Here is a 27,334-nt window from a genome sequence, read left to right as displayed (position 1 = left end):
TCTCGCCCCGACCGGAATACGGCTTCGCTCCTCCTCGTCTCCCCCTGGAACCGCGCTTCCTTCCGGTCGTGTCTGTCGGGACCGACCAGCTGAAATTGCTGCGTTGCTATGGCGATGGAGGAACCGCGTCGGTGATCGTCCCCGCGAATACTTATACCACTCTGTAGTGGCATAGCCAGATAAACTGGACAAGTAGGGTACCTCGACAGGGCGAGTTCTACTTTTTCTCGATTTTTCTCGATTTTTCTCGGGAACCTTGCCTCATTTTCTTTCGGTTTTATCCCTCAGGATCGACTAGGTGAAATTGATACCTTGCTCAGTTGAACAGGAACCGCGTGGGTGGCCATCCCCGGGGACACCTACGTGACTCTGTAGTGGCTGGCTGTGCCACGTGGTCAACCGAGGTACCTAGAACAGTCGAGTTCCACTTTGCCGTTTTCCCCCGTGGAACCGGCCCCGGCGGGCAATTCGGCTCCCTAAATAGCGAGAGACCCTCTCGGGTCCCTTATCGGGCTCCTCGTTCGCGCGAAATAAATACGTCTGGCCGCGTTTTTGGCCAGGAGAAGGCGTATTATGTCTGCGCCGCGGTGCGCCTCGCGGACGACGGACTGGACCCCGGCCAGGGCCGACGTCCAACCGGCCGGCTCTCTCGATGCCGAGTCGCGATTCCATTATCGTTCCAATTGCGTCGATTCCGCGACATTGGCGCCCGCAGTCGCCGCTCGCGGTCCAAACGGGTGGAGGGGAAACCCTGCCAACTGGCCACGTCGACGGAGGACCTCTCCTGCATCCAGCATCGATTTTCACCTCTGAGATACCATAAGGACCACTCCGACTACTCGAGTAATGGAACCCTCTGGACACGTGCGAATAACGACGGTTACGGTGCAACAAACCAACCTCGCCTAGAATATCGATCGTTCCCTCCATCTCGAAGACATTACCGATCCTAGAAATTATAACTGCCGATTTAACCGCCGATTAGATCTGTCACGCCGCGAACAGCTGATCGACTGGGATGGACAAACGTGTTCGGTGTTGAAAAAAAAAATATATATATATATGTATTCCAATTTTATTGCAAATGTATTATATTAATTTTAATTATTTTAGGAAATGAGGTAGGATTTGGAGGTGAAATATTGGCGGTTCCGTTTCGAGGTTGATTCGGGATCGCTCGATTAAAGTGCCGTCTTAGGAGGATACTTAGGCTGGAATGAATACGCGTTCTCGCGGGGAGGAGCTCGTTGGCGATCTTCGTTCCGCTCGTCCAGGTGAAAGAGACTCCTGCCAACTGGCAGGCCCCTGGTTGGAATATTTCCCACTCGTCATCGTGACGCATCGAGGCATCCGTCCACTTCTCGTCGTGTAATCGTCGATAGTGACGAGCACGACTGATAGTTCCTCGACGTGCTACCGAGCAGCCTCGAGAAGGAGAATGAACATTTATTAAGACACTCGTGGAAGCTCAAGGTGAAGGTCCCCGGGTCTCCTTGGTACAGTTTCGGGGTTTATATCGAGAATCGTTCCACATTCCACGTGCGCCTTAAAGTCCCGAGCCCGTTACGTCGGGAAGAAGTCACCTTAATTGCTGCTTAATTATTTTTCTCTCTCTCTCTCTCTTTTTTTTTTTCTTCTTTTATTTTCATGCCAATTAATTCGCGGATCTTTTTCGAGCCCCTAGGAGGAGAGGACGACGACGTCCGGCGAGTCCTTTAAGCTCGCTTTGCTCTAAGCTACTTTTTACTACCGCAGAAAACCCCCGGAAAGGCCTTAACGAGGTACTCCTTACAGATGTTCCCTTTCAGAGGCAACGTACAATGTGTAATTGCTGAATGGGGTCTCTTCCCGCGGATGGATATATCCTGGAGACAATGGGATGGCCCTCCCTTGTTACTCCTGAGGACGAAATAAATAACTCGTTATCCCGGGGTACGTTATCGTCGAGTTTCTTGGATTTTCCTTATTAATTCCTCGTCGCTCCTTGTCGCGGTCGGGTATCCCTTGGGACTTTAATGCCACTGACCCTGGCGCTCCTTTTTTATTCTCCGGCACCCTGGAGATTAATCCTGTCTTTCTTGTCCGAATTTCTTTTATCTCCCCCTCCTTTTTTTTCTTTTCTAGACTTCCATAAATCGACCGCTCGATTTCTCGTCCCTTTTCCCGTCCTTTTTCGCGTTTTGGCGGACTTATCCGAGCGTGCAGGGGCCTTTATGGATTCCAGTATCCTGGAGTCGAGCCATGGCCGGAGGCCAACCGGTTGTCCTATTCGGGATTGCACTCCTGCGATATTAATCGCGACGATGTTATCGCGGCGATCCCCCGAGTTGTTTTCCCCTGGGAGTACAACCTGACCACTTGGCCGAACAAGCTCTCCTATCTTGCGCTACGGATTTAATCTTCATTTGGGTCAAGCGATTTTTCAATTTGCCCCGCGGAATATCCGCGCCGGAGCCCTCCGGTGACGTCACGCCGTTCATCCATCGGCTCCGGTTACGGCGAGGTGCGAATTACCCCGCGGCTGTTAGATAAAAGTGCAGTGAACGCGTCGCCTCTCATTTTTCATAGGCTTCCCTTCCGTCATTCGTCGGATCGTGATCCGACCATAATTGTATTAATTGTTAGAAATACTTCTAAAAAATTCATCGTCAGAATTTTCGCGAATTACCAAGGCTGTTAAAAATCCAGCAATTGCGGTCGCTTTTCATTTTTCATAGTCATTCCTTCCGTCATTCGCCGGATTGTGATCGGACTATAATCGTATCCATTCGTCAGTTATTATTGGAAAAAAAATTAATTTTCACGAATTACCAAGGCTGATAAGAATTCAGCGATCGCGGTCGCCTTTTCTCTCCCATAGCCACGCTTTCAATGTTTTGTCAGATGATAATCATATAATCAGTTATACGTGATTGTAAAATAATTAATGATCTCATTTTAAATCTCAGGATTTTTTGATGTTAACGAAAACTTGGGAAAATTCTCTGAATACCATATATATATAAAAAAAAAAAGAAAAAAATCATTTAAAAAATGAATAAACGGATTTCTTCTCGATTTACGTGGCACGGCCCTACATGGGGAGGATATTAATACCCATAGAGAGCGATGCCCGGTCGAGGTTTCGATCATCCGCGAATCCCGCGGGGAAACTCGCGGCAACGCTAAGTGCACGTACGTGCACTCGATGTACCGATTTCTCATCCGGCCCCCTCGACCCTCGCCGAGGAGGGAGAGCGCCCTTCCAGCGCCGATCTCGTAAATTTCCCGAGACTCGTTACCTCGATAATTGGCATCCATCCAGCCTCCTTCCCGACATCCGTCCCCCTGCCGATCCTCCCGTCTCGTTCCAGCTATATTTGTTTCCCGGTCGCTCGAATAACCCGCCGATCTCCTCGTCCAACTAAACTCAACTCAACTCAACTGAAGGGACGATATCAAAACCGATCCTCTATTTTTTTTTAATATTTTTTCAACGCTTCATAAATATATAGTATCAACTCGTTGTAAGAAGAGTGGACCACTTGAAATTTTCCTCCAGTCTGGATCAGCTGGTGAAAATTCACATTTAAAGAAATTTGTTCCTGATATCGGGTTTTATTAGTATTTTTTTTTTCATCGTATTTCTAAACGAGTTGGGGAGAAATTTCATAAAGGTGGCCCGTCGCCTTCTAAACCCGAGAAGACGGAGTGCCCCGGACAAAAATGCGAGAATGTAAAGAGATTATTACGAGGGTCGTGTTTGCAGGAAAACTTTCGTCCCTGTAACGTGACTCTAGGGACCGCAGGGGAGTTTACCGTCGGCGGAAGTTGACGCAAACTCCTCGGCCCCTTGTATATACCCAACCACGTCGAGGTGCACTCCTAGGAGCGCAGTCGATATCCCCTGAAATTAAATGCACCATCGATCCGCCATATCGGATGTGTGTATAGGGACGACTTACACGAGCCCGATCGCACGCCGAGCACCCGACCGTAAGGGAATATTCGGAATATTCGGAATTATCCTACGGACAAAACGGCCGGCTCGGTGGAAAAGCGAGCTGTAAAGTAGTAATGATAATGCGCCTCTCGGAAGGGGGCAGAGGAAAAGGAGGAAAAATCGAACCCGTGATTTTCCAACGCGAGTGGGAAACTAGGCGGTTCGGGTCGTGCCATTGAGTAGAAAGTGGAAACTCCATATACGCGGCTTCAGGTGTTTTACCCGATTGCAGGTGAACTGACGTTCACCTGCGCGTTTCACTGCCACGTAGACGATACACCTCGGTGTTAACGACCACGGAGGGGCTATTTGGCCCCGGGTACCAAGGAATGCACTTTTTACCCGGGTTTTGCGCAAATTCACGGGGGATGTCTCCTTACACCCGCGCCCTTTGGGAGGTCCTTTTTAATTAGATACTTCATGTCGCGTCAGGTAACCTCCTCGGTGACTATCTTTTATTAATTACTGAGAGCGCCATGGTATATCGCTTTTATAGTACACTTCGCTACCCCAGGTTTGGGTGTTTCTAGAATTTTTTCTTTTTTAACAATACTTCAGACTTGACCATCCCTCGCTCAGCTCAGAAGTTTGGATATTAATTCATACGTTCGGTTATGTTTCATGCCGGTCGACATTATAGGTAATTATGAGAGTACTTGGTACTCGACTTTCTCGCAATTAGGTTTATTTTTCGATTGGACGGGTGTAGGTATTTTTTTTTTCTTTTTTTCTTTCCTGAGTTTTCCTGCCAGAGATTTCTGAAAACGAGCGATTTACAAGGGGTGTGAGGGGGGGATTGCGTGGTACCGACAATAATTCAGCTTCCGGGCCTTGTACCGCGGCTATTGTGGCGGGAGATACCTAATTAGCGAGTCGGAAGAAATTCCGAGGTGGAGGGAGGAAATTTCCCGCGGTTAATGCCGCGTAAGTGCGGGAAATTTCTCGGGTAATGCGCGCCGATTGACGGTAATGCGCGCGTAATTGACGTCGATCGTCTTCTGGGGGGGTGCTCGGTGCGTCCTCGCGATATCGGTATCGGGGGGGTGACTCGGTCCCAGGAATAATAAGGACCCGCTAAAAGGATCCCCTTAATTGAGGATCTGGAAATGGGACGCCTCGATGACTTCGGCTCTTCGACTTAATTCCCTCGCTCTTCTTCTTCTTCGAGGGAGAGAACGGCGAGCGAAGGAAATTAGGGAACGCTCCGAGGAGTCGAATCGGCGGAAAATGCAAGAGATGCGCGGAAGAACCGGGGAGGGAAGGGAGGGAAAATCCGGCGGTATCAGGGAGTGCTCGGTGGAGCGGATTCGCCGGAAAATTCGGGAGAAGAGAGGCCAAGAAGATGCACAGGGGGAGGGAACGAAAATTAGAGGACGTATTCCCATGCTCGAAGGAATCGGTGGAAAGTTCGAGAACGGAGCTGGGATTGGAAGGTTAAATCCGCCGGTGGCGGAAAACGCATCGAGAGAACGAAAATCTGCAGAAAATCCGAGAATCGACCGGCTCGAAATGGAAGATTCGGCGATATTAGAAAATACTGTATGCAGTATACAAAACAAAGAAACAAGAAAAAAAAAGGAAAAAAATTCTATGGAAATCAAGGAATCAAGGGGGAAAAAAAATGAAGAAATTCATCGAACCAAAGAAATATCTTCTTAATTCCAAGAATGATTTATCTTCGATTCAAGTAAATACAATTTCGACTAAACGTTGCATCTAGTTTATTCCAGTTTATTTTCCTTATTCTTCGAATAAGGAAAATGGTGTCTAGTTCGATGACATTTTTTTTCTTTTTTTTTTTTTCTTCAGGGTAGGGGTGAAATCCCCGGAAACTTCCGAGGGAAAATTCGGCCCGTTCTCGAAATCGGGGTCGAGAGGTCGATAGGAGGGGCTCGTCGTCGGCCAGGGAAACAACTAAGCCGGGAATTAGCCAAGAGAAGCCCCGTGATGGACACGGCCGCGGTACCGACCGGGGGAGAACGAGACGTTGGCATTTGTTCGACCTCGGGTTGGCTCCATCTAAGTTTAGAGGGAGCGCATACCGCTCCGGTAGCCCAAGCCTAGCTGACATTATCGGGGGGTCAGGCCTCTCTGTGACAGAGGCCCGAGAGAGGGACCTGGCTGGACAGAGAGCCCGCGAGAGTGCGGATCGGCCTAAGAATAGTATCGCTCCGCGCATCAGCATTCGTGGGATCGTTGCATCCCGCCGCGGTTGCACCGCGTCTGCACCGCGGCTGCACCGTGGCCCGGTGCATCGCGATCGGCCCGAGATAGACCGAGAGCCTCGCCCGGAGGAGATTCGGGGAGAGCCGCGTTTCACCGGCCCTCGCCGGATTTAACGTCGCCCTCCCCTCCCCCCCCCCGAGCCCTATCCGAATGGACGGAAATAATGGCGCGGTTACTCGGCGGAATGAAGGCGAGACCCTTCCCCGTAGACGCGTCTCGGGGCACTCCTTCGATCTCCTCGGGAGGGAGGTTTGGAATCCTTGAATTCCTGGAATCCGTGCCTCTTTCTTCCCGGACTCCCCTCGTTAGACTCTCGGACTCCCTTTTTCTCGCCCTCCCTCCACCCTTCATCTTGCCGCGGACTAACGGCGAATGGATTCTTTTCTCTGTTGCAGGAAGTCGGAAGCATCATCGGGAAGAAAGGAGAGATCGTCAAGAGGTTCCGCGAGGAGGTAATTACCGAGGTCTCCCCCTTCTACGTCTGCTCGCCAACCCCTTCTCTCTCCGGCCATCTCCGGCCCCGAGGGAGAGATTCCGTTCGCGCCGTCCAATGTCGATTTCCTTCCTCTTTCGGGAGGGGCGAAAATCAACGTCGCCGATGGCCTCTTCACCTACGAATCGCTCGAGTGCCTACACTCCGGGGAACCGAACCACGCTAAGAAACGAATCGCTGGTCGAGATTCGAGAATTTTCGGCGCGGCGAGTTCTCGGGAATATTATGCGCTCATTTATCTCTAATTAATTATTCTCCCCTCCTTCTCGTAATCCGCACCGTAGATAACGAGAAATTCACTTTGACCGTCAAAATGTCGACGGATTTTCGTCGAAATTTTGTCCCGGCCACCTTTACTTCTCCTAAAAAGAAAAGTGTCAACTAGCCGTGAAAAATCCCGAATCGCGAACTTACGCGGATAGTGTCGGCACCTTTATCTATCCGAAGGAATTCCCGGCTTTCTCGGTTAGCGATTATTCCCGGGCCTAATTCCTGCGCCGGTTTTTAACGACTCGCCGCTTGTCCCGGTATTCCCAATACGTGGGGATTAATGCAATGAGCGCAATTTACTCGCGTAGCAGCATGCCCCGGTTTAGTGGTCATAAACAGCCAGGACGTATGGGAGCCGCTTTCGACAATGGTCCCGGGGGGGCCTCGTTTCCACCGCGGTGTATTAAAGAGCGATCCGTGACGATTCCTCTCTTGAGTATGTCATTTTTATCGCGCCCCCCCTCTGGCCATTGTCGAGCTCGAAATTCGCGAATCGCGGACGCGTGCAGCGAGCTGAGCCCTCGCCGAGCGTCGTCGGATTGGATTTATACCCGGTGATAACTGTCGACGCATCCCAGATTTATCGGTCTGACATTGGTGGATCGCGGTATAACGAGAGTGCGAACCCTAGGTTTATTTATCGACTTATCCGCCGACGTTTGCGAGTGGGCGAAGCCTCGTCTAAGATTGGCTACCGACGCGTCTTCGCGCTCGAGAGGGCGGAACGTTATCGCGTCGTAATGTCGGCCGAGAAACGTCGTAACATTGTTAGCGTAACGAGTTCGACGGGCCGGGTCGCTCCCTTTACCACCTTGTCCAGGAAACGCGGGAAATTCGAACCGGGGATTTCGTTAGGGAGGAATTGGTGTGCACCCGCGCGCCGTCGCGGTCGCCCGGAAAGAAACGCGAGGTCGTGGGCGTGCTCGCTATTTGTAACCCTTTCATGGTCTAATGGTCGGTCTGCCAGCCACTTGCGCCCGATCCTTTTTTCTTTCTTTTTGTCCCCTCGGCCATCTGTGAGAATTTTAACGAGCCCCGGGACGTTGGAAAGAATTCTTTTTATAGGCGACGCCGATCGGCCGACTCCGCCGAAGGTGCGACTCGGTGGCCCAACGCGCGTGGCTGGATACGCCACTTTTCTAGCAGAATTCTCAATTAACCTCCCGCCTCGGAATAACGAATCGGACTCGCCAGTACCCTGGGAAAAATCCCCGGAAATTTACATACATTTTTATTACGCCCCTTAATTGAGATCTCCCGTAGAAAGAAAACGTGAAATTAAACAAAAACCAAATATCTACATTCACCTCGTAATTGGGATTTCCACCGTGTCGGTGAATTTTTAATTCAATCAAATGTACCTACTGGGATTTTCCTAACTTGATGTCAGATAACGAGGGTGATTAGAGAATAGTTTCACGTGAGTTTTGTCGTGGCGTAGAAATACAAAAAATGATTGTGTAGATTTACGGGGGCATTTTTATCGGGGCCCTGAATTTGAATATCAGGGAGGAGGTTTTTTTTTTAGGTGTTATGGTCCTAGGGACGATCTTTTCCCCTAGCTCGTACCCAGGATTAGTGAACTATTGTTCGTAATTAATGGATCTTGGATTAATGAACGTTTTACCGTGCCCCGTAGTCCGGCGCGAAGATCAACATCTCGGACGGCTCCTGCCCGGAGCGGATAGTGACCGTCACCGGGCCGACCAACTCCATCTTCAAGGCGTTCACCCTGATCTGCAAGAAGTTCGAGGAGTGGTGCTCGCAGTTCCACGACATCCAGGGGAGCGGAGCAGGAGGCGGCGGCGGAGTCCCCAGGCCGCCGATCACGTTGCGCCTCATCGTGCCCGCCTCCCAGTGCGGCTCCCTCATCGGCAAGGGGGGCTCGAAGATCAAGGAGATCCGCGAGGTGACCGGGGCCTCGATCCAGGTCGCCTCGGAGATGCTGCCCAACTCGACCGAGCGCACCGTCACCATATCGGGAACGAGCGAGGCCATCACGCAGTGCATATACCACATCTGCTGCGTCATGCTAGAGGTAGGTCCTCGCCCTGAAGAGGACCTTGCCAGAGGGACCCGGGAGCACCCAACCCCTCCTCGACCACGGCGTGGTTGGCGTCCCTGCGTCCTCGCTCGCTGCGGCTCTGTCCGGATCTAATTCCGCGTTTCGGTTAATCCCGAGCCAGGGTTTGGTTTGATTTAGCAATTTAGGCCGGGGATGGGATTGTTGGACGGACGCGCCTGTGGTTTTGCACGTGTTCCTGGGGGCCAGAGACTTCGAGATTGCTCCGGGATGGGGTTTATCGTTTAACAAAAACACGGCATCCGCGGATTGGAAACCGACTGGAGAAGTTTCCGCGGTCTGGATTATTCTAGCGTCAACCGAGATTGCGATTAAGAGGATTCGTGGTCTTGTATCGGGGTGGGAAAAATTAGACAAAAAAATTGCAACCCTCGTCATCGCGTGGTGGTTAAGGTTGGGCGACCTCGCTTTGAGTATTTTGGTTCTTGTTCCCGGATTGAGCCGCAGGGTTGAGCGTCGATTTTCGATCGTGGAGTCGAGGGGAGCTGGCTTCTAGCGGGTGGCTGGCTCTCCTCGACGATGGCGGACGGGATGCGTCGAGTGGCTTCGTCGGCTGCGTCGTTACGATTTCTTCGAGGGCGGATACGCTGGTTATCCGCCCATGGACTCGTTTCCTTTCTTGATGGCCTTAGTAATTGCATTAACCGATGAGTCGACGACACCGGGCATATCGGAGAGGTCTCCGCGTTTACGCCGGCCGCGCTGATGGACGCGGTCGCTCCGTGAAAACGCTCGCTAATTGCGTTACGCAAGGACGTTTAACGGCCGTTCCGTTAAGTTAGTGCCGACGTATTTTACGAGTTTACCACCCCGATGCCTTCCACTTTGTAATTTCATCGCGTCTGTCGTTTCGGAGCGGCCGATCGACGGATGAAGACTCTGCAACCTCTCGGCGGCCCTAGGCTCGCTAATGGAGACGCGTTTTCTCGTTTGGAAAAAAAAAAAAAAAAGGCGCCAGAATTTACTCGGGAGTAAACGTATCATCTCGAGCTCGCGAAACTGCGTGTTCGCTCGATTAACGAGTCAAGCTACTGGAGCCCTCGAGAGCTGCTCGGAAGTAACATTTATCTACCGGCGTATAACGTTTGCGGCACGGTTTCGCTCTTATGTCGAAGACGGGGGTAACGAGTGTATTTAATCTAGGCATAAACTCGAGGTAATGACCACAATTTGCCAGAACTTTTATGACGCGGGCAAGGCACATAACGATCGGCCGCCGCGAGCGTTAACTTTCGGTTGAACGTTAACGTTCTTACGTGGGCGCGGACGCATTGAGAAAAGGTTCGGTTGAATGAAATTTTAATTTTCTCGGTAAGTCTCCGGAACGATCGGTTTTGGCATGCCCAGAAGTAGTTGGCATTAATTCCCAGATTGTCCTAGGAATAAGCATCCTGCGATTGGACGAGTCGTGTCGATTACGCGCACGATCCGGATACTCGTCCCCGAGTGTCCCATTCGAGGCGCCTAATCGACACGGCTCCGACCAGCGTGCGTTCCTATCAGCGACCGAAGCGACCGAAACCGAGGCCTCCGGCATCGATACCGTTTCTTTGCCCCTTCCAAAGAGCTTCATCGAGGGGACCGTGTCGTCGCGGTCCGGCTCCTGAGGACTCTTCAGGGGCCGAGCTACCGGAGGGGTCGAAAAGTCGGTCGCAGGGACGCGCGCGCCGCGCACCACCAGCGCCGCCGGCCGGCGGCACCGGGCACTAATCGCCGTTCTTCTTCTGTTTCAGTCCCCTCCCAAAGGTGCCACGATCCCTTATCGCCCCAAACCCCAAGTTGGTGGGCCAGTGATCCTGGCTGGTGGGCAAGCCTACACCATCCAGGGTAATTACGCGGTGCCCGCCCACTCGGACGTAAGTACAGTATTGCCATTGCCCGCCCCCCCTGCCGGGCCTGCCCCACCCTCGCTGAACGCCCAAACTTTGACTTCGCCCTTCGCGGCCCACCCCTCCTCGCCCTTCGCCGCTTCTCATGGCCATCCCCTCCTGCCGGCTCACCTAGCCTCCCCTCACCATCCCCTCCAGCCCAGCCCCTTACACGCCAGCGTGGCAGGCCTCGCCGACCCCCTGCTGAAGAGTGGACACTTGCAGGCAGCCCTCCCGCCCGCACACCTCGTGGCAGACGTCGTAAGTCTTTTGTTTTTCGTGATCCACCCTTCCGAGTACCTCGCTCACTCACTCACTCGCTCACTCATTCACTCACTCGCTCGCGGCCGGTCACCGACGAGGGAACGACGGACCCCCCTCCTCCCCCCATGCCCCACCACTCACCGCCCCGAGGACGCTGCCCGGTCCACCGGGGTGGGTCTACACCTGCCCCTTGACCTGGCCGCGACCGGACCACACACACCCCGTGACACCCCCTGGGCGCACAGCCGAAGGACGCAACTGGCGCGGGCTCCCCTCGACTCTTTCGGCGGCTCTTCCTGGATTTTTTTTTCACCTAGCCTAGGCGGTTCAGATTGTTTTTTTTTTATATGTCTGTAGTTACTTCAATGGTAATTTGCAAGGATATGCATTGGCGATTATTTCATTAACTATGCGTTTCTTGCACGAGAGCTCCAGATTCCGGGTTTATCTTGACCCTTGAATCGTTATTTTCTTTGATTGAGAAATTTATGACCGCGGTTCAAATTAAATATTAAATTAAAATTTATGTTTGTCAGGTCTTAGCTGTATATTTTAGTGGCGTCGGTCTATTTGCGATGTGGAAGACATGGAGGATACATTGAGAAAAAGAAATCCATTGAACCGGAGAAATAGGTTTTTTTTTAATTCGAAGAGTAATTATTTGACTGGAATCGCCATGATTCCGAAGATAAATGGTGCATCTAATTTATGGAAAATTTTGCGGGGGATTTTCATGGGCGGGAAAAATCCAAGAAAAGCCCGTAGTGGAATCGAAGGCGCCGTCCGGTCCGCGAGAACTCGCAAAGTCGACGACGACGACGACGACCGCGACGTCGGGGTGGACCGATCTCTGCCGTCTGCCCTGACGAGCCTCCGGAGGAGGGACTACCTCTTCCCCGGAGGGCCTCGCCTCCGGGCACTTTGTCCGCCGGTCGGGGCGGCTTCTCTTTCTGTTATTTTTCCGACTCTTTCGATTTTCCGACGAGCTCCTGGGGCCGGCGCGCCTGGTCGCCGCGGTCGGCTGGACGCCGTAGCTGTCGCGTAGAGGATGTTGTCCACGTGTACCTCGGAATGACCCTTGAACTCTTCTAGGCCGCCTGTTGTCCCTCATCCGACCGTCCACTGCCAAAGTTCAACCCCTCTACCGCATCTGCATTTCTCACCACCTTTGAAGAGACCCTGCTTTTTGCTCAGTGTCCTCGTCTACCCTGCAACGTGTCAACGGGGATCGTCAGGACCCTTCCTCGCCACAGGACCGGATGCGCCCTCGATATTTCTCGTCTACGAGAAAAACCCATCGGATCCACCCCGAGCGAAAAATCTATCGTCGAAGGAGATCTAATTACTCTCTACAGTCCTATAATATTGAAAGGAAGAAATTATGTTAATCTCCCTTATTTTCTACATAAATAATTCCATGGGATAAACATCCCTCGAAATTGGCGAGATTAATTATTAATAATTAACTCGTGAAACTCGATGTTGAAATTTAATGCCGGGGCGAAACTGACTTCGGAGTCGTCTTCAGGGTTTTGGATATCAATTTATATTGCGATATTATTCGATATTTGCGTCAAGTGGAAATAATTTCGGGAGATAGACGAGTGTCAGATTTTTCTGCTCGGGGTACCCGATCTTCTTTACAAGGAGCTCTTATTTTCGCGGAGGGTCCTGCGATGGAAACGGGTCCTAGCGGTCCCCTCGATGTCCTGCACCGGAATGTCTCGATAGTTCTGTCCACGTGGCTCCCGAGCCTCGAAGGACCCGGTGGGACTCGTCCTGGCATGAGGACTCGTCCTTGGTCCTCGAGACTCGGCTCGCAAGTGCGGTGGCTTTGCTTATTTTTCTGTCTATGTGTCTGCACGTGTGTACAAGCGTCTAAGTGCGTGCGCTCGAGAAAAAAAAGAAAAAAAAAAAGAATCCTGCGGTCCGAGGAGGGTCCGATGTCGAGGGCAAGGTCCTCGCCGACCTCGCTTCCTGGCAGCTAAAAGGAGACGAGAGATGACGCGAAGTGTCGTCTCTCCTTTCCTTTTTTTTCTTTTTCTTTTTTTTTTTTTTTCTGGAACCTGGGAGTTTTAACGAGCGCTCGCCTGCACCGCGAATCGGCCTCTCTCGCGGTCGCTCTCTGTGCACCTCGAGCTTCGCCTGCTTCGTTGTTATTTTTTTCTTATTTTTTATTTTTTTTTTCCTATCTATTTGTGAATGCAACTTTGCCGGCCCTTGTGTTGGCGCGCACTTTGAGCTTGTTCCTCGCAGGAGCACCGAATGGAATTCGACGCACGCCTAGCTCTGCCAGGGAAAGAGGGAGCATGCAAACACGAGTCGGCGGGAACAATGCGTGCGAGCCCGGAAATGCGGAGCCGGAAGTAATCCCTGCTTTTTACCCTGAAGAGGTCCAGGAAGGAAAACAGGAGCGGCTCCTGGAACGTCCATTGGTGCTGGACTGGCGCCTGCGAGTTCGCTCCTAGCAGGTCCAGGTCGCGAAGGGGTTCCTCCGAGGTGTTCACCTGTTAGATTCGGACAGATTCACGTAAACGTCATGAGAACGACCTTTTAGATTCGTATCGAGGTACCAAAAAATTAATACCCATATGGGAAGAAGGTACGTGTACCCCGATGTCAATGTAAAACGACGTTTCCATCGGTGCACGGATGCGCCACTGACACGGTACGGACGCGTCACTGACACGGATATGTCCGAATCAGCCTTAACAAGGCATGCGGACCCTTTGTTTCAGTTAACCTCTTCCCTGCTGATTAAATTTCTTATCGCTTAAAGGTACTTATGGTATGTTGAGATTTTAGCAGGGAAGGGGTTCAATTATACAAGTCACCCTGGTTAGGGGGTTAAATTCTTTCCTGGACTTCTTTATTCGCTTCGCGTTCTTCGAGGCTTCTTCCCGAAGGGAACTCCCTGCTTCTCCGACCGAGCACGTGCTCTCTTCGATCTGAGATCTTCCCGGGAGATTTCGCGGCTCGCTCGAGTCCTGCGCGGAAATAAATGCGTCAGGTGTGGATGATTAACGGAGGAAGTGCGAAAACGTTGCCATAATTATTTTTATATGTACATATTTTTCGGTTCTATCACCTCGATATCTATAAACGACGACCTGTAAAAAAGAAGAGAAAAAAAAAGATACAGAAAATCGATCCTTCGCAGGGGCCGAATTCTTCGAGCATCACCCTTGGGGGTGGACTCGTGTCGGGGAAAATGTTTCAATTTGAAGGAATAGATGGAAATATTAGGAAAAAATATATTAGATCGATTTCAGGGGGCCAATCGCGAGATGGGGAGGGAAGGGGACGCCATGGCCGGTCAGGGGTCGGAAATATTACTCATTTCGCCCTTTCATTCCCGGTTTTCTCCGTAAATGGTCGGGGGTTGGTTTAGCGTGGAAGTATCGCCAGTGGGGTTCGATTTCCGAGCGAGTTTCTCGCGATCGGTTTGACTTTGGCACACACGAAAGGAGAGAGAGGGAGAGAGAGAAAGGCCGGCGAAGGGGTAGGCGGAAAGGGGGAGCGCGGTCGCAAACATAATTAACCGGCTTTTACGACGTACAGAGAGGGGCGGCGGCAAGTGTTTGCTAATTAGCGACGCTTTTTGTGCGCGAAGGGCGAGGCCGAAGCGCAAATGTCTGCGCCCGGGCCGGCGGGTTTGACATTTTGCATTTTTTAAAAGCGCGCAATCGACCCGCGAGCCGTCTCGCGACCCCCGGGGGTTTCCGAGTTTTCCTCGCGCAAAAGGTAAAAGGAAAGGAAGGGGAAAGAAAGAAAGAAAGTAGGAAAATCCCCTGCGCCGCCATTTTTCCTACAGATTTCGCGGTCTGCCTGTAAAGGTCGGTTCACCCTGTCCGACACGTGTTCCGTCACCGGTCCGTCAAAACGTCAAGGCGGCAATTGTCAACACTCGCGAACATGATATCACGATCGAATCGAATCGCTCAAAAATTACAAATAAATTCCATCGAATTTTTGCGAACGATTCCCAGCCCGACCGGCATCGAGAGTCCCTCTACGACCAGGTTTCTCTTCCTCGGGTGCGTCGTATATTTGTCTCGAACTCGTTAAAATCTCCCGGGCGGAAAAGTCTCGACGGGAAGTAAAAAGGTAGAGAGGAGGAGGCTGCGAGAGCGAGTGGAGCGGCGAGGAAAGAGAGAGAGAGATAAAAAGAAAGGGGGAGAAGAGTATCGACTACACTATTAACAGAAGTATCAGGGTGGCGAGTCGATGGCTCGCTTTTATACATTCTTTTCTCTCTCTCTCTTCTCGTCCTTTCATTCCCCTTCTCTCTCTCTTCTTTTTATTCCTTTCTCCGTTTAACAATCGGGGAACACGTAGGGCCGGGCTCAACGGTCGATATTTCTTTCTCTCCCCCCAGTGCCGGTCTCTTTTTCTCTCTCTCTTTCTCCGCGCTTTTTCCCCGTTTCCGCTCCCTTCACGATGGGAAAGACAAGGAGGGAAGTGCACTAAAAGCTCGGTCGGGTCAGAGGAAGAGGGAGAGAGAAGGACTCGGCTTAGCTTTTTGATGCGAGCCGCAATGAGTTCTCCTTTTGTGATGCGATTTACCGGGGTTCTCCTCCCCCTTTCCTAGGAGGTTGATAAGGGGTAAAAGGGGGAGGGGGTCGGTTACGACATAGCGATGGCGCAAAAAGGAATATGCATGCGTGGCACGAGAAAGGTAGAAACTCTTAGGTACATGCGCTTTGTTCTCTCTCACTCTAATTCCGAATTTTCTCTCACTCTTCTGCCTTGCGACGAGGGAGAGCCCGTCTCTCTCTCTCTCTCTCTCGGCTTGCGTAATACTCTCTTGACGCTTCTTCCGTCCCGAGCTCCTCTGGCACTCGTTACCGAGGTATCCTCCCTCTCCCTCTCCCCGACGAGAACTCTCTTTCTCTCTCTTTCTCTACTTCTCTCCTCGTACTCTCCCGCGAGAGCCGCGAATTCAATCTACAAGACCCCCCGCGATCCTCCAGTCTCCGATTTAGTGATAACCGTCCCGAAAATGGCGAAGATGCGCCGAGGCGTGTATATGTATATATTCCTCTTAATTTATTTAAGTCACCCTGAGAAAATTATTATCCGACCGGAACAGATGTGCATTGTATGTAATACACGCACAATTGCATGGGACAATTACTTAATTAAGATAAGAAATTAATTTTGGACCCAAACTAGTATAAATTTCTCCTTGGACGTACTCGATCGCAGGGTTTTATTGTCGCGCGTATTTTCTTCGAGTCTGAGAAATTTTTTTTAATTCTTTTTCTCAGGATAGAGGAACGCCGTTTCATCTCGATCGTCGCTTTGATTTCTGCTCTTCCTTTTTTAGTTTCTAATTTTATTCATTTCGAGGGTCCAAGAGGTGCGCCCGGCGAAATTACTCGAGACTTGGCACGGCGCGTCCGCTTTCATCTGTGGTGCAAAAAAAAAATAAAGAGAGAGAGAGAGACAAACGCGGCGCATCTTTTCCGGCTTCTTTCTCTTCCCTCCTCCGTCCCGTTTCTCTTCCCTTTATTCTCCGCGTAACTTCTATCTGGTCTCGTTTCTCCCCGAGCCTCCACCCTCTGGTACTTTCATCACTCACGGCAGTCACTCGTGTAAGTTGTCCATTTCCCCCTTAGCCTCTCTTTCACTTAGAATAGCATGGCTTCCGGCACATAGCTGCGATTAGCGCGAGGAGTTTGCGCGAGGGTGGGCTGCCCCCGAGACCAAAGAGAGACGCGCCAAGTACATCTACACCCTTAGCGAGGAACGACCGGGACTCTTTACCGCCGGCTACCCATGGAATAGGTCTTTAGCCGCGGTTAAAGTCAATTTACACGTGCCAGAGTTGATATCCACGCCCTGATACCCCGATTATTAAATTCTGAGCTCGTGCATGTCCGAGACCTAAGAGAGACGCGTCAAATATATCTCGATTTTTTGGATCCCTGGGTACTGGCTGGAAACCTTTTTTCAACCAAGGAAATTTATCGACATCAATGACCGTCGATCGAGTCTAGAGAGGGGGTGATAAGGACATTTGGAAAGGACTCGTTGGCTCGATCGATAGGGCGTCTTGTCATTGTCAAGAGCCACTTCCTCGTGTATGGGTCCTTCCGAGGTGTCTAGTCTCCCGGCACTTGGCCATTGTTAGAGCGAGTAATGTGCGGGATGTTTTGTCCATGATTAGAAAGAGAAAATAGATGAAATAGAGGAATAACCGATGCGATGACCAATTGTGAGATGTAGAGTACGCGATGGTAGAGAAAGTCACGAAAGGCGATTTTTTTTCGGAACGCTGGGCAGTCTAGGGAGTACCTAGAGGGCTTAGAATACATAGAGTACGTAGTAGTGATCATTTTGAGTCGTCTGAGTACATCTTATCTCGTGAGATTGAATAAATGTATCGATATCTCGTTTTCCTGCGCGTGGCACGTGGCATTGGGACAATCTGTGCGCGCCACCGTAAGGGAGTTAGATCTTCATCCAGTGAATCCATTGATTTAGATCAATGATCATGTCTAGATCCTCCGATCACCTCTCGTTGACACCTTTCGCGATGAGCTCGCGCTCCTAGGGCGATTCGATCTCTTCTCTCGGACCATTTCCCCCCGCCTTCCGTTCACCGACCTATTTCTTCCCTAGTCCCTTCCGGTCTCACCTGCCAGGTGAACGGGAAGGGACGGGATGAAAGCTCCGAGAAAATCTCGGCAGGAGGGAATGGGTCGGGCGAACCCTTCGGGATAATCCCTCTGATGTTCCACCCTCTGTTCATCCCTCCATTCCCTGTAAACGCTCCGACTGGCTCGTCTGCAAATAAGGAAAAGGAGTTAACGTGGAAGGATTTAATCGGCAAGGATAATGATAAAAAATTGTAATAAATGATCGTCACCAAAGGAGAGACTACCCTGGAAAAGATATCGCACGTCACCTGAATTGTCACATTACCCACAATTATCAATTTTTTTTTTATAACATCGACCAATATACACGACGACGTCCTAGGGCAGTCGCGAGCAGTCTGTTTTATAAGATCCGATCCTTCTGTCAGGAAACTCGGCAGAGTCTCGCGCCAAATATACATTTCCATACGTTGTATAGAGGAAGTCTCCTTGCTCGAATTTCTTATCAGGTCTAGGACCTTGAAATTAAATCCCAAGTGATAAGACAGACTGCACGGGCGCGAGTGCGATCGCAAGGTGTTGGCGCGAAGTCCGGGATAGGCGATCCTCGGGTGTGCGAGGGAGAGAGAGAGAGAGAACTTACGAGTACCTGTGCGTATGAGAGGGAGAGAGAGAGAAGGGTTACCGCGGGATCGGAGAGCAGGACATACGACGAAACCGAATTCCTTTCGGCACTCGTGGGCGTCCAAGGATGCATTCTAATTGCCGTAATTCCCGTCGCTGTTGCAGATGGGCAAGCTCGGCAGCAACCCGTTGGCAGGACTCGCGGCCCTCGGCCTCGGAGGACTGGCAACGCCTGCGAACACCGGTGGACTGAACCCGGCCGGTAAGTGTACGTCGTCCTATCACCATCCTTACCTAAATTCAGAAAAGAACGAGGACGCGAGATTTCCTCGACCCGTTGCGAGTTTCGATTGGGCTGGAGCCACGCGAGCATTGTTTCAACGTAGGTTGCACGAACATCCGTCGTTTCAACATCACTCGAAACAACATCGTTTGTAGGTCCGTTGTTTCAACGTAGGTCGTTACAACGTCTCTCGTAGATAGTGATTCATTACGACATAAAACCTTACGATACATCGTAACGCTCTCGTGGCCTCAGCCTCAGGAAATTCCCACGTGTTCCTCGGTGCTTTTCCTCGCAGCGAGACCCACCTCGAAGAATCACCACGTCTGTCTCTCTTCCCGCAGCATTGGCGGCCCTTGCCGGTAGTCAGCTGCGCACCAGCAACACCAACCGGCAGCAGCCGGCCGCGAACAATCAGACGCACGAGATGACGGTGCCGAACGAGCTGATCGGGTGCATAATCGGCAAGGGCGGCACCAAGATCGCGGAGATCCGCCAGATCTCCGGCGCGATGATCCGGATCAGCAACTGCGAGGAGCGGGAGGGCGGCGCTACCGACCGCACGATCACCATCACGGGGAATCCGGATGCCGTGGCGTTGGCGCAGTATCTCATCAACATGAGGTGAGTGGTCCCTGCGAGCGATCCATCGGACCGGAGTCACTCGAGGCCCCCGGTTGGCCGAACCTCCGAGGAAGGGTCCTCCGAAGAGCGTCGAGTCCGGGCCCCGCCTGGATAAGAAGGTGAACTCGAGGATGAACCCGCAGAGGGAGCCGAATACCAACCTGGAAACGAATCCACGAAATTAGAACAATTTTCGTCCAGGCAGACCTCGGGGACGACGCTCTTCGGCGAGTCCTTCGCGATACCGATTCGCCGATTCCCCAAGGAGAACCCGATTCACGTAACCACCCTATGACTCGCATACCCAGTATATCTCACGGACCCTGAAACCTCCCTTTGGTCGCGACAAGAAATGGCAAGGACGAGCCCCACTGTCCGCCGTGCCATTTCCGCGTGCGTACGTCGCCCGGAGCCCGAACCACGCGAGGGTCTCGCCTCGTCCTCCAGGGCACAAAAATTTCCACGACTTCCTAGGGACCGATGAGGGACCCGCGCGGGGTTCGCCCGTAGATCTATATGTCGGCGGTCTCGACGTAACGACACGCCAACCTTACGCAGGGGAATTTGTTGACCATGGATCCGCCGTGCGGATGGTTGCGTCTCGTTACGCGGGACCCTGAAATGTCCCACATGGCATGGACGACGTCGCCGTTGCGAGCTGGACGTTTGCTGGTCGAAGACCCTTCGTCGATACGATTTTCCTAATTTTAATGGATAGAGGAACGAGAGATATCTCGACAATAGGCGGTTGACGAAAGTAGCGGGGATATGTACCTTAACGACGGAGTGGTTTGGGGTCCCGGGTGGAGCCATGGCGTCAGTCGCGTCGACCGGCTCGCCGGCGACGTCGTCCTGTAGGGTACCCAACAGCGACACAGGTGAGACACCCCGTAGAGATTAAGGTCAGGCGAGTCGCCGAGAAGACGGTGCTTAAGAGACGCCAAGGAACGAGGACCATCGTCGACGGCCAGGAAGACGACGTTGGTCGGGCCGCGACCGAAGAGGATCAGTTCATAATCCTTTGTTTCCAGGTCCTGCCTTCCAGGTCCAGAACCTTGAGTATCCTGCAGACTCAACTCCGCTCAACGTCACGTTCCCATTGCCGCTGGCTGTCCTTTCAAGTAATCAAACACGAGAGACAGATTCGAGAATATGAGAGAGGGAGAGAAAGAGACGGATCAGGACTGTCGGTCACCCGCTGACGAATCCCGTTGGTCCCGAGCAACGTGTCATAAAATTCCTTCCCTTGATATGTCGTATCTCGAGCGGATCGCGATCCGTGCCCCCGATCGAGAGGCCTCGGCTTGGACGAATCCACGTTCGGGGGAATCCATCCTCCCGGAAGCCTTCTTTCACCTTCTTCGCCTTCTTCAGCTTCTTCGGCTTCTTTTTACTCTTTATTTCCATCACGAGGTGGCGAGGCTGCCAATCCGGTTCCCCGCTTTGTGCGCAAATCATCCTCGAGCCTGAAATTTCGCCTCGAGGTTATATACGCTCCAATCCGTCCAAACGCTATCCAGGCCCGTTTCTTATCATTCTCTTTACTCTTTCCATACTTTATCTCGGTTCTCGCGAGGAGTCCTCGCCGTCGCGAGAACTCTCGGCCCCCGATCCGCACTCACCTCACCGGAGGCCTCTCGCCGTGGCTTCTTTATTGTTTTTCCGCTTTCTCGCTACTTTATCATCGCTTGGATCGTAAATAACCGGAGCCGTTCGCACGGTAGAACCTTGGCGACGCCGTGTCGTGCATCCTTTGCATATCGAAGACCTCGCCGAACGACGTCGATCACCGTCCTCGCCGACGTCGACCCCTCGAGGTGTAAATACGCGTCCTTGCACTCTGGCTTGTACATAGATCACATAGATCACCGGATGGACCCGCCAGTCCTAGAAATCAAATAACGATCATCCGCTTCCTGGTGTATAATCGCGTCGAGAGCTCGCGAGAATCGGGACGCTTGTCGCTTGCATCCGTGCCGGCCGTTGCTGTCCGTTGCTGTCGTTGCTGACGGGGACCAAGGGGAAAAAAGGCAACCTTGCTCACCGGGGAATACGACCTCGCCGTCGTTTCCCCGACCGATATTCCCCCGTCACGGATCGCTCGGTGATCGCACGTGCGGAACGACACCTCCACCACCTCCACGCTGCAATTATAATCCATTTATATATATTTTATTCCAGATTGTCACTCACATTACTGCATATAACTGCGATATCGTACTGCCACCCCGAGGTTTCTCTATTGCCATAACGTTTGTCATCGTATTTATTACATTACCGTGTCTCCCAGCACTCCCATTGTACACCATGGTGTGCACTCTGTCGGTCGGGTCGACGCACTTTCCGCTGTAGCGCGCGCGCGCCTCCTTTCCGTTGGGCCGCCCGGTACCTGCAGTATGTCGGCTTGCTCGCGCCGAATCGTTCGCACCCTCGTCCAGCTTGTATGATTTCTGGCAGAGTGCACGCCATGCTTTGTTTACTTTAATTTCCGCCTTTCGCGCGGAGGGGACTCGCCGATTCGCGAACGAATGTTCCTCGCGCCTTGAGAGCCGCGCGAGGCGGCCGCCATCTTGCGGCGGCCATCTTGCGATGCCGCGAGAACCCTCTCTGTTGGACTGGTTGCGATTTATCTGCATATTTCCACGAAGGGCCGCGTTCGCGATTGTAAATCACTCTCGGAATCGATAGATCGAGATCGGGCGCCTTTTTTAATACGGTAAAGGTAACTCTCTCGAGGTCGTACGCGCGAAAAGGTTACGAGTCCCCCCGCGTCTGGATAGGGTACTACGTTAGTTAGGGACGCGCAACCGCCATTTTGTGTCTTACCCTCTCGGACCCTGCGTAGTGGAGCATGCACGGCGTAGGTAGCCAATACTTTTACCCGGATAAAGCACGGTGGATAGTACATAGAGTACTAGCTTTTAACGATAGAGAACTAACATTCGCGCCCAGGCGCACCGTTTCCGGAGTATTTATAAGTCGGCCCCTCCCCCGTAGAGAATCAGGCGACGAAAGTTTGCAACCGCGGTTTGCCGACCCGGCGCGACCTAGTGGCCACGTTTCGCACGACGAGTTTCCTCCGAGCCGTGGAAAAGGTAGACCTCGACTTCCGGTCGACGACTGGCATGCGCACCGACGAAGGCCCAAAATGGCGATTGCGCGTTCCCGCGGGACGTAGTACCCCGTATCCGAAATTTCGGATCGACCAGAATCCGCGACCGTCGCCATAACCATGAACCATCCCCGCCCGACCCATAGAGTCCCTCCAGTGAGAGTCTGCCGGATGATCGACTTAGGGACGAAATAAATTAAACGTTCAACGACCCTCCTGAACTAGCGCCATCCCCAAGATGGCGCCGGTCCAGAGAAGGGCTCCGACTCGGGAATACCTCCTTATGAAAAAGGGCAATTACTACTTCCGAAAGTCCGTTCTCTCGTTTCCTTCGAGTAGACTTCGTCGCCTTTCACCCGTCCTCCTCTTCCGATTTTCTCCACGCGAAGGTCCGCCATACTCTCACTGGAGTCCACCTATAGAGCTCCTGGTAAAACAGAGTCCCGCGATTAACACCTGCCGTTAATGCGAATCTTGCTTACCAAGTGAGTTAACGTGTTTCCCCTCGATTGCCGAACGCTATCGGGGATCCTTCATTATCCGGTATTCATTGACTGCGTTCCTTGCCTCGAGTTTCGGTCTCCCTCGGAGGTTCCGTTAATTACCTGAAGGTAAAACGGTGAACGGTGAAACCCCCCGTCCCAAGGGGCTTACCGCGCTCCTCTTCTCAGGTAACCTGGAAGATAAATCCCGGAGGGTGAGTCGCCCTAAATTCGGATATCCACCTACCTCGATCTCGCGTTAACGAGGTTAGGACGATGGCGCGCGTTTCCGGGACTCTGTTTCTCCAGGACCAACCCCACCGACGCCCCTGCCCCCCGTTCGGTCTGACGACGTGATCCCCCTTTACCTTTTACATTTGTGTCTTTTCCCAGTGTCGAACTGCAGAAAGCTAACCTAGAGGCCCAAAATACCCAAACCCCTGGCAGCGGCACCACTCCCGGGGCATCCGGGGCCAGTGCTTCCCCCTCTACCACAACCACCACTGCCTCTCCTTTGGCCAGCGCCATCCCCCTGGCTCAGCTGTTAAGCAAGCCAGGCGCTCTCAACGCCCTCTCTAGCCTGACCGCCCTCGGCGGGCTCACGGAATTGCTAGGTGGAGCTGCTGGCGCAACGGCGACCGCGCTTCCGGTCCAGACCACCGGCGTCCACCGCTCGCACAAACCGTTCACCCCGCGCCTGCGCAGTCCCGGCGCGCCGGGCCCAACGGACAGCGGCAAATTCAAATCGGAGCGCACCAAGTACAACCCCTACTGAGGGACGCGACGCGCCACCGACGCCACCGTCCTTCCGTAACGACGCCCACCGACGACGCCCCCGGAAGAGGCGGTGCGCCGCTCAAGGCCCCGAGCCACCTGTCCCTCCTCCTCTACCTACCCCTGGGGTTACATCTTACCTAGACTTCGATCGATCAACTATTCCCTGGCAAGGGTTCTGTCGAAATTCTCAAGTTTTTCACGCTTTTTATCGCGACTCCGGACACTTAACGGCGACGACCTCGCGAAACACCGTAAAAGGGTTGAGGCGTTGAAACGCGTGCGCGATGAAGGAGGGTAGTTGTTTCCGTCGAGGTGAATTACTTGAGCATTCGACGTGGAACCCTCGAGTTGTTCGACGATTCGACGAGTTAAGTTCCTGGACGAAGGGGGAGAGGGCGAGGGGATGATATTCGCGTTAAATAGACGCGAGCACGCGGAAGATGTCGAGCGAAAAAAAAATCATTCTTTTTATATTCGCGTTACACCCTGCGGTGTATGTTTTCTTCTTCTCCTTTTTCTTTTCTTATACTTTTTTTTTTATTTTTATTTTTTTTTCCTTTCGTCCGTGAATTTTGTCGGTAGCCTCGATACGGCGGTATATCGAATTCGCTAATTTCCCGGTCTATACGACGTAAGATGCGTATTTTCTTTTCCCTTCCACTTGTCTCGCCTTTTTTACACCCCACGTTCCTTCCGATTTCCTCTCGTCCCCTTGGACAGGTGGCGCCTCGGTCTCGGGGCGGAAAACCGTTCTTGCGCCCTCGCAAGAGACAAGTCTTTTTATATTCATATTATATGATAGTGTACCACTGATTGCAGTTACAATTACCGTTTCAATCAAGTCTTTTTACTAGCGTAGCCGTTCCGATGTAATTTTTTTCCTTTTTGTGATAGTCGCCTTTTAGAGGTAGAACGAGCGCGAGAGGACCGATGAGTGCGTGTGCCATGTGAGAGCGAGAGAGCGAAAGAGAAAGAGAGAAAGATTAATTTAGGTAGCGAAAGGAAAGGGAGAGAAGCCGTTTTCGATCATGTATTTTGCTCGAGAGATGAGTGAACGCCTACTTTGTGTAATTACATTGGAATCATGAAACGCCCTCGGCTCGGTGGTTCCGGGGAGCGCCGCCAGGGGCGCCGCCGAGCGCGGCGCGGGATTCAAATCCTTCCCTGAGCCTAACCCTCCCCGACGCCAGCCGACGCTCCGAGGCGCTGGAGAGCTTATCGAGACCAACAAGGACACCTTGTTGCGGGTCCGTCAATGAAACTAGCTACTCGGAATAACCAATCAATATGTAACGTCGTATTATTGTATAATTATATAATTCTAGTATTAGGCAGTGATCGTGTATACCGCACGTACACGGATACGCGCGCCACTCCGAGGTAAATCATATCGTCCCGCTGCGTGTGCGTGCAGACGCGGAGGACGTAATTTCAGGAATGTGGATTCTCGCGTTGACCACGTTGAAAAGGAAAAACTAAAAGGACATACTAAGGGAGGCCCCGAGCGTTTCCCCGGGAGCTGTGAACGATCTCGACGCGGTAAACGGATCGGAACTTTTCGAGGCGCCGCGGAGGGAGTCGAAATTCCGTTTGAACTTTCAAATTTCCCGCGAAAACGCGGCGAGGTAGCCGGAGAGTCTCCGGGGCGATCACGATTTGTTTATCGAGTATACCCGCGTACACCCACTGGTACATATACATATACATATATATANTATATACATATATACATATATTTTATTTTTCCTCCTTTTTCTCTCGTAAAGTCTAATCCAATTAGATGTTATCGTGCTCAATCTTGATAGCGAAGAAGACTGTGCGCGCAGACGCCGACGCATCCTCGCCAAGGATGTTATCGATCGCCGATTATCGATCGCTTCGAGAGGTCGATCCCCCCCTCCACCGTTCTCGTCGACCTCGCATTTCGTTACCCTTCGTCGGGACAATAAATTTCATAGGGGGCAACGGGGTGCCGCGGAAATGGGAACACGGCGTAACGGGGAATTCGGGAATTCCGAGACTTTTGGAATTCTGAAATTCCGCGACGCCTATCTGGGGAGGGGGAGCGCGACGTCGAGGGGGGTGCGGGGCACCCGGTGGACCTTCTACACGTAGAGCGTAGATCGGGCCGTTATACACGTGTCGACCTTCGTAGTGACGCAGAACTTAATTGCGCAGATTGTGTGCTTAGCAGACATTGGCTACCCTGTATCAACCTTGTTGAATAAAGCCAGGCGTGTTTAATACAGAAGAACCACGCAAAGCTCGAGGATATACTTCTTACCCGAATGCGCGCGAGCGACGCCGCCCACGTTTTAACTCCCCCCTTTTTCCTCGGGAAGGCCCCCGACATTTTTCCAAAACACTTCCCAATTACCAACGAAAATGTCCTACACGTGGAAGGGCAGAAATTGCTGGCGACGAGGGGAGACGCAAATCCAGCGCTAATGTTATAAATGTATCCGCGATAATCAATAGAAAAAGAAATCCTGTACAGGAAAATGTGAAACTTGAACGCTGGAAGTGAAACTTCTTCTTATAAGTTAAACTTATATGTGAAAAAGAGAAATGGAACCCTTTATTATTTTTCTATGGTTTGCTATTTACCCTCGTACTTTATTGCCAGGTCAAATAATTAGTTTATTGTCGGCGCGTGAGCGGAGAAGTTTCACTTCGTTAATTATGTAAAATTGTATACGAGAAAGGTTGAATAGAACCAGGGTGATTAGCATGGAGATGCGTTTCTTTATATCTTCCGCATACGGCGCCGGATTTTCCACTCGCCTCGGAGTCGTTATCTAGACGTAAGCCTTCGATAGCCGTTACGTAGCCCTAGTTAGTTTATAACTACGTAGACTTAGTTTGTCAAAACTGCACGTATAGAGACGTGCACCGCGTTAGCCACTCGTACTGAAGATCCGTACACACGTAACACGCCTACACACACATACCGCGCACACGTACGTACATGCCGAAGAGCGGAGAGAAAGAGAGACGTACAGAGAGATGTAGGGAGAGAGAGAGAGAAAGAGAGAAAGAGAAGATATATCTATCCAACCAACTTGACCCAAGGCTCCTGCCCATCTTTGGTAAGCACCATCCGCTCCTCTTTAGTCCTCTTTAATCTACTTCTCCCGTTTAACCGTATTTGTACTTTTTTTTTTGTATTCTGGTTTTGCATAGTTTATTTTTATTTTTTTTTTATTTTACCCTCTATACGAATGTACTTTGTCAAATCGAGTCGGCCGAGTTGTCCGAAGCATCGTGCTCGGTTCTTTTGCCTGGTCACTGGTATCTCTCTCTGTTGAACGTACACGTTTTCCATCTTCTTCAACTTTTATTTATTTTTTGTCACATCTACTGTTTTCATTTTTTTTTTTCTTTCTCATTCTCCGTGCCGAACCCGGTCGCGGTTTGGCCCACCCGAATCAGACCCACCAGCCCTTAGTCGCATAACAAGTAGAATTTCAAGCTAATCGCACAGTTTAATCAAGGAATGACAAGTAAGGTCCTTGATCGATCCCCGAGAAATTAATTGATCATAGATTTATAATAATTCCCGGCAATTCAAGGATTGGCGAAGCTCATTCGATGGTCGACCGATCAATGATCTTATTTCTTATCCCCTGTCTCTGTTTTTT

General features: G+C 51.6%; 1 protein-coding gene across 8 annotated transcripts in view; it reads left to right on the top strand.

Moving 5' to 3' along the window:
• The window catches only part of LOC105701189 (poly(rC)-binding protein 2), a 126,256-nt gene that overhangs the window by 86,131 nt on the left and 12,791 nt on the right, over positions 1-27,334 (top strand). For 3 of the 8 annotated variants that reach the window (XM_012427704.2, XM_012427706.2, XM_012427703.2), the window contains exons 3-8: positions 6,604-6,660; positions 8,611-9,009; positions 10,788-11,183; positions 18,581-18,683; positions 19,043-19,322; positions 23,310-26,428. In XM_012427704.2, coding sequence (XP_012283127.1) covers positions 6,604-6,660; positions 8,611-9,009; positions 10,788-11,183; positions 18,581-18,683; positions 19,043-19,322; positions 23,310-23,691 — 1,617 coding nt within the window. In that variant the 3' untranslated portion in view covers positions 23,692-26,428. Of the gene's footprint in view, positions 1-6,603; positions 6,661-8,610; positions 9,010-10,787; positions 11,184-18,580; positions 18,684-19,042; positions 19,323-23,309; positions 26,429-27,334 lie in introns of those variants that run through there. The other 5 variants (XM_012427707.2, XM_012427709.2, XM_012427708.2 and 2 more) reach the window with 5 other exon arrangements.

Source organism: Orussus abietinus, unplaced genomic scaffold (assembly GCF_000612105.2).
Source record: "Orussus abietinus isolate OABI.00-Male unplaced genomic scaffold, Oabi_2.0 scaffold28, whole genome shotgun sequence".
Taxonomy (NCBI): domain Eukaryota; kingdom Metazoa; phylum Arthropoda; class Insecta; order Hymenoptera; family Orussidae; genus Orussus; species Orussus abietinus.
This window is presented reverse-complemented; position numbering and strand designations above follow the sequence as displayed.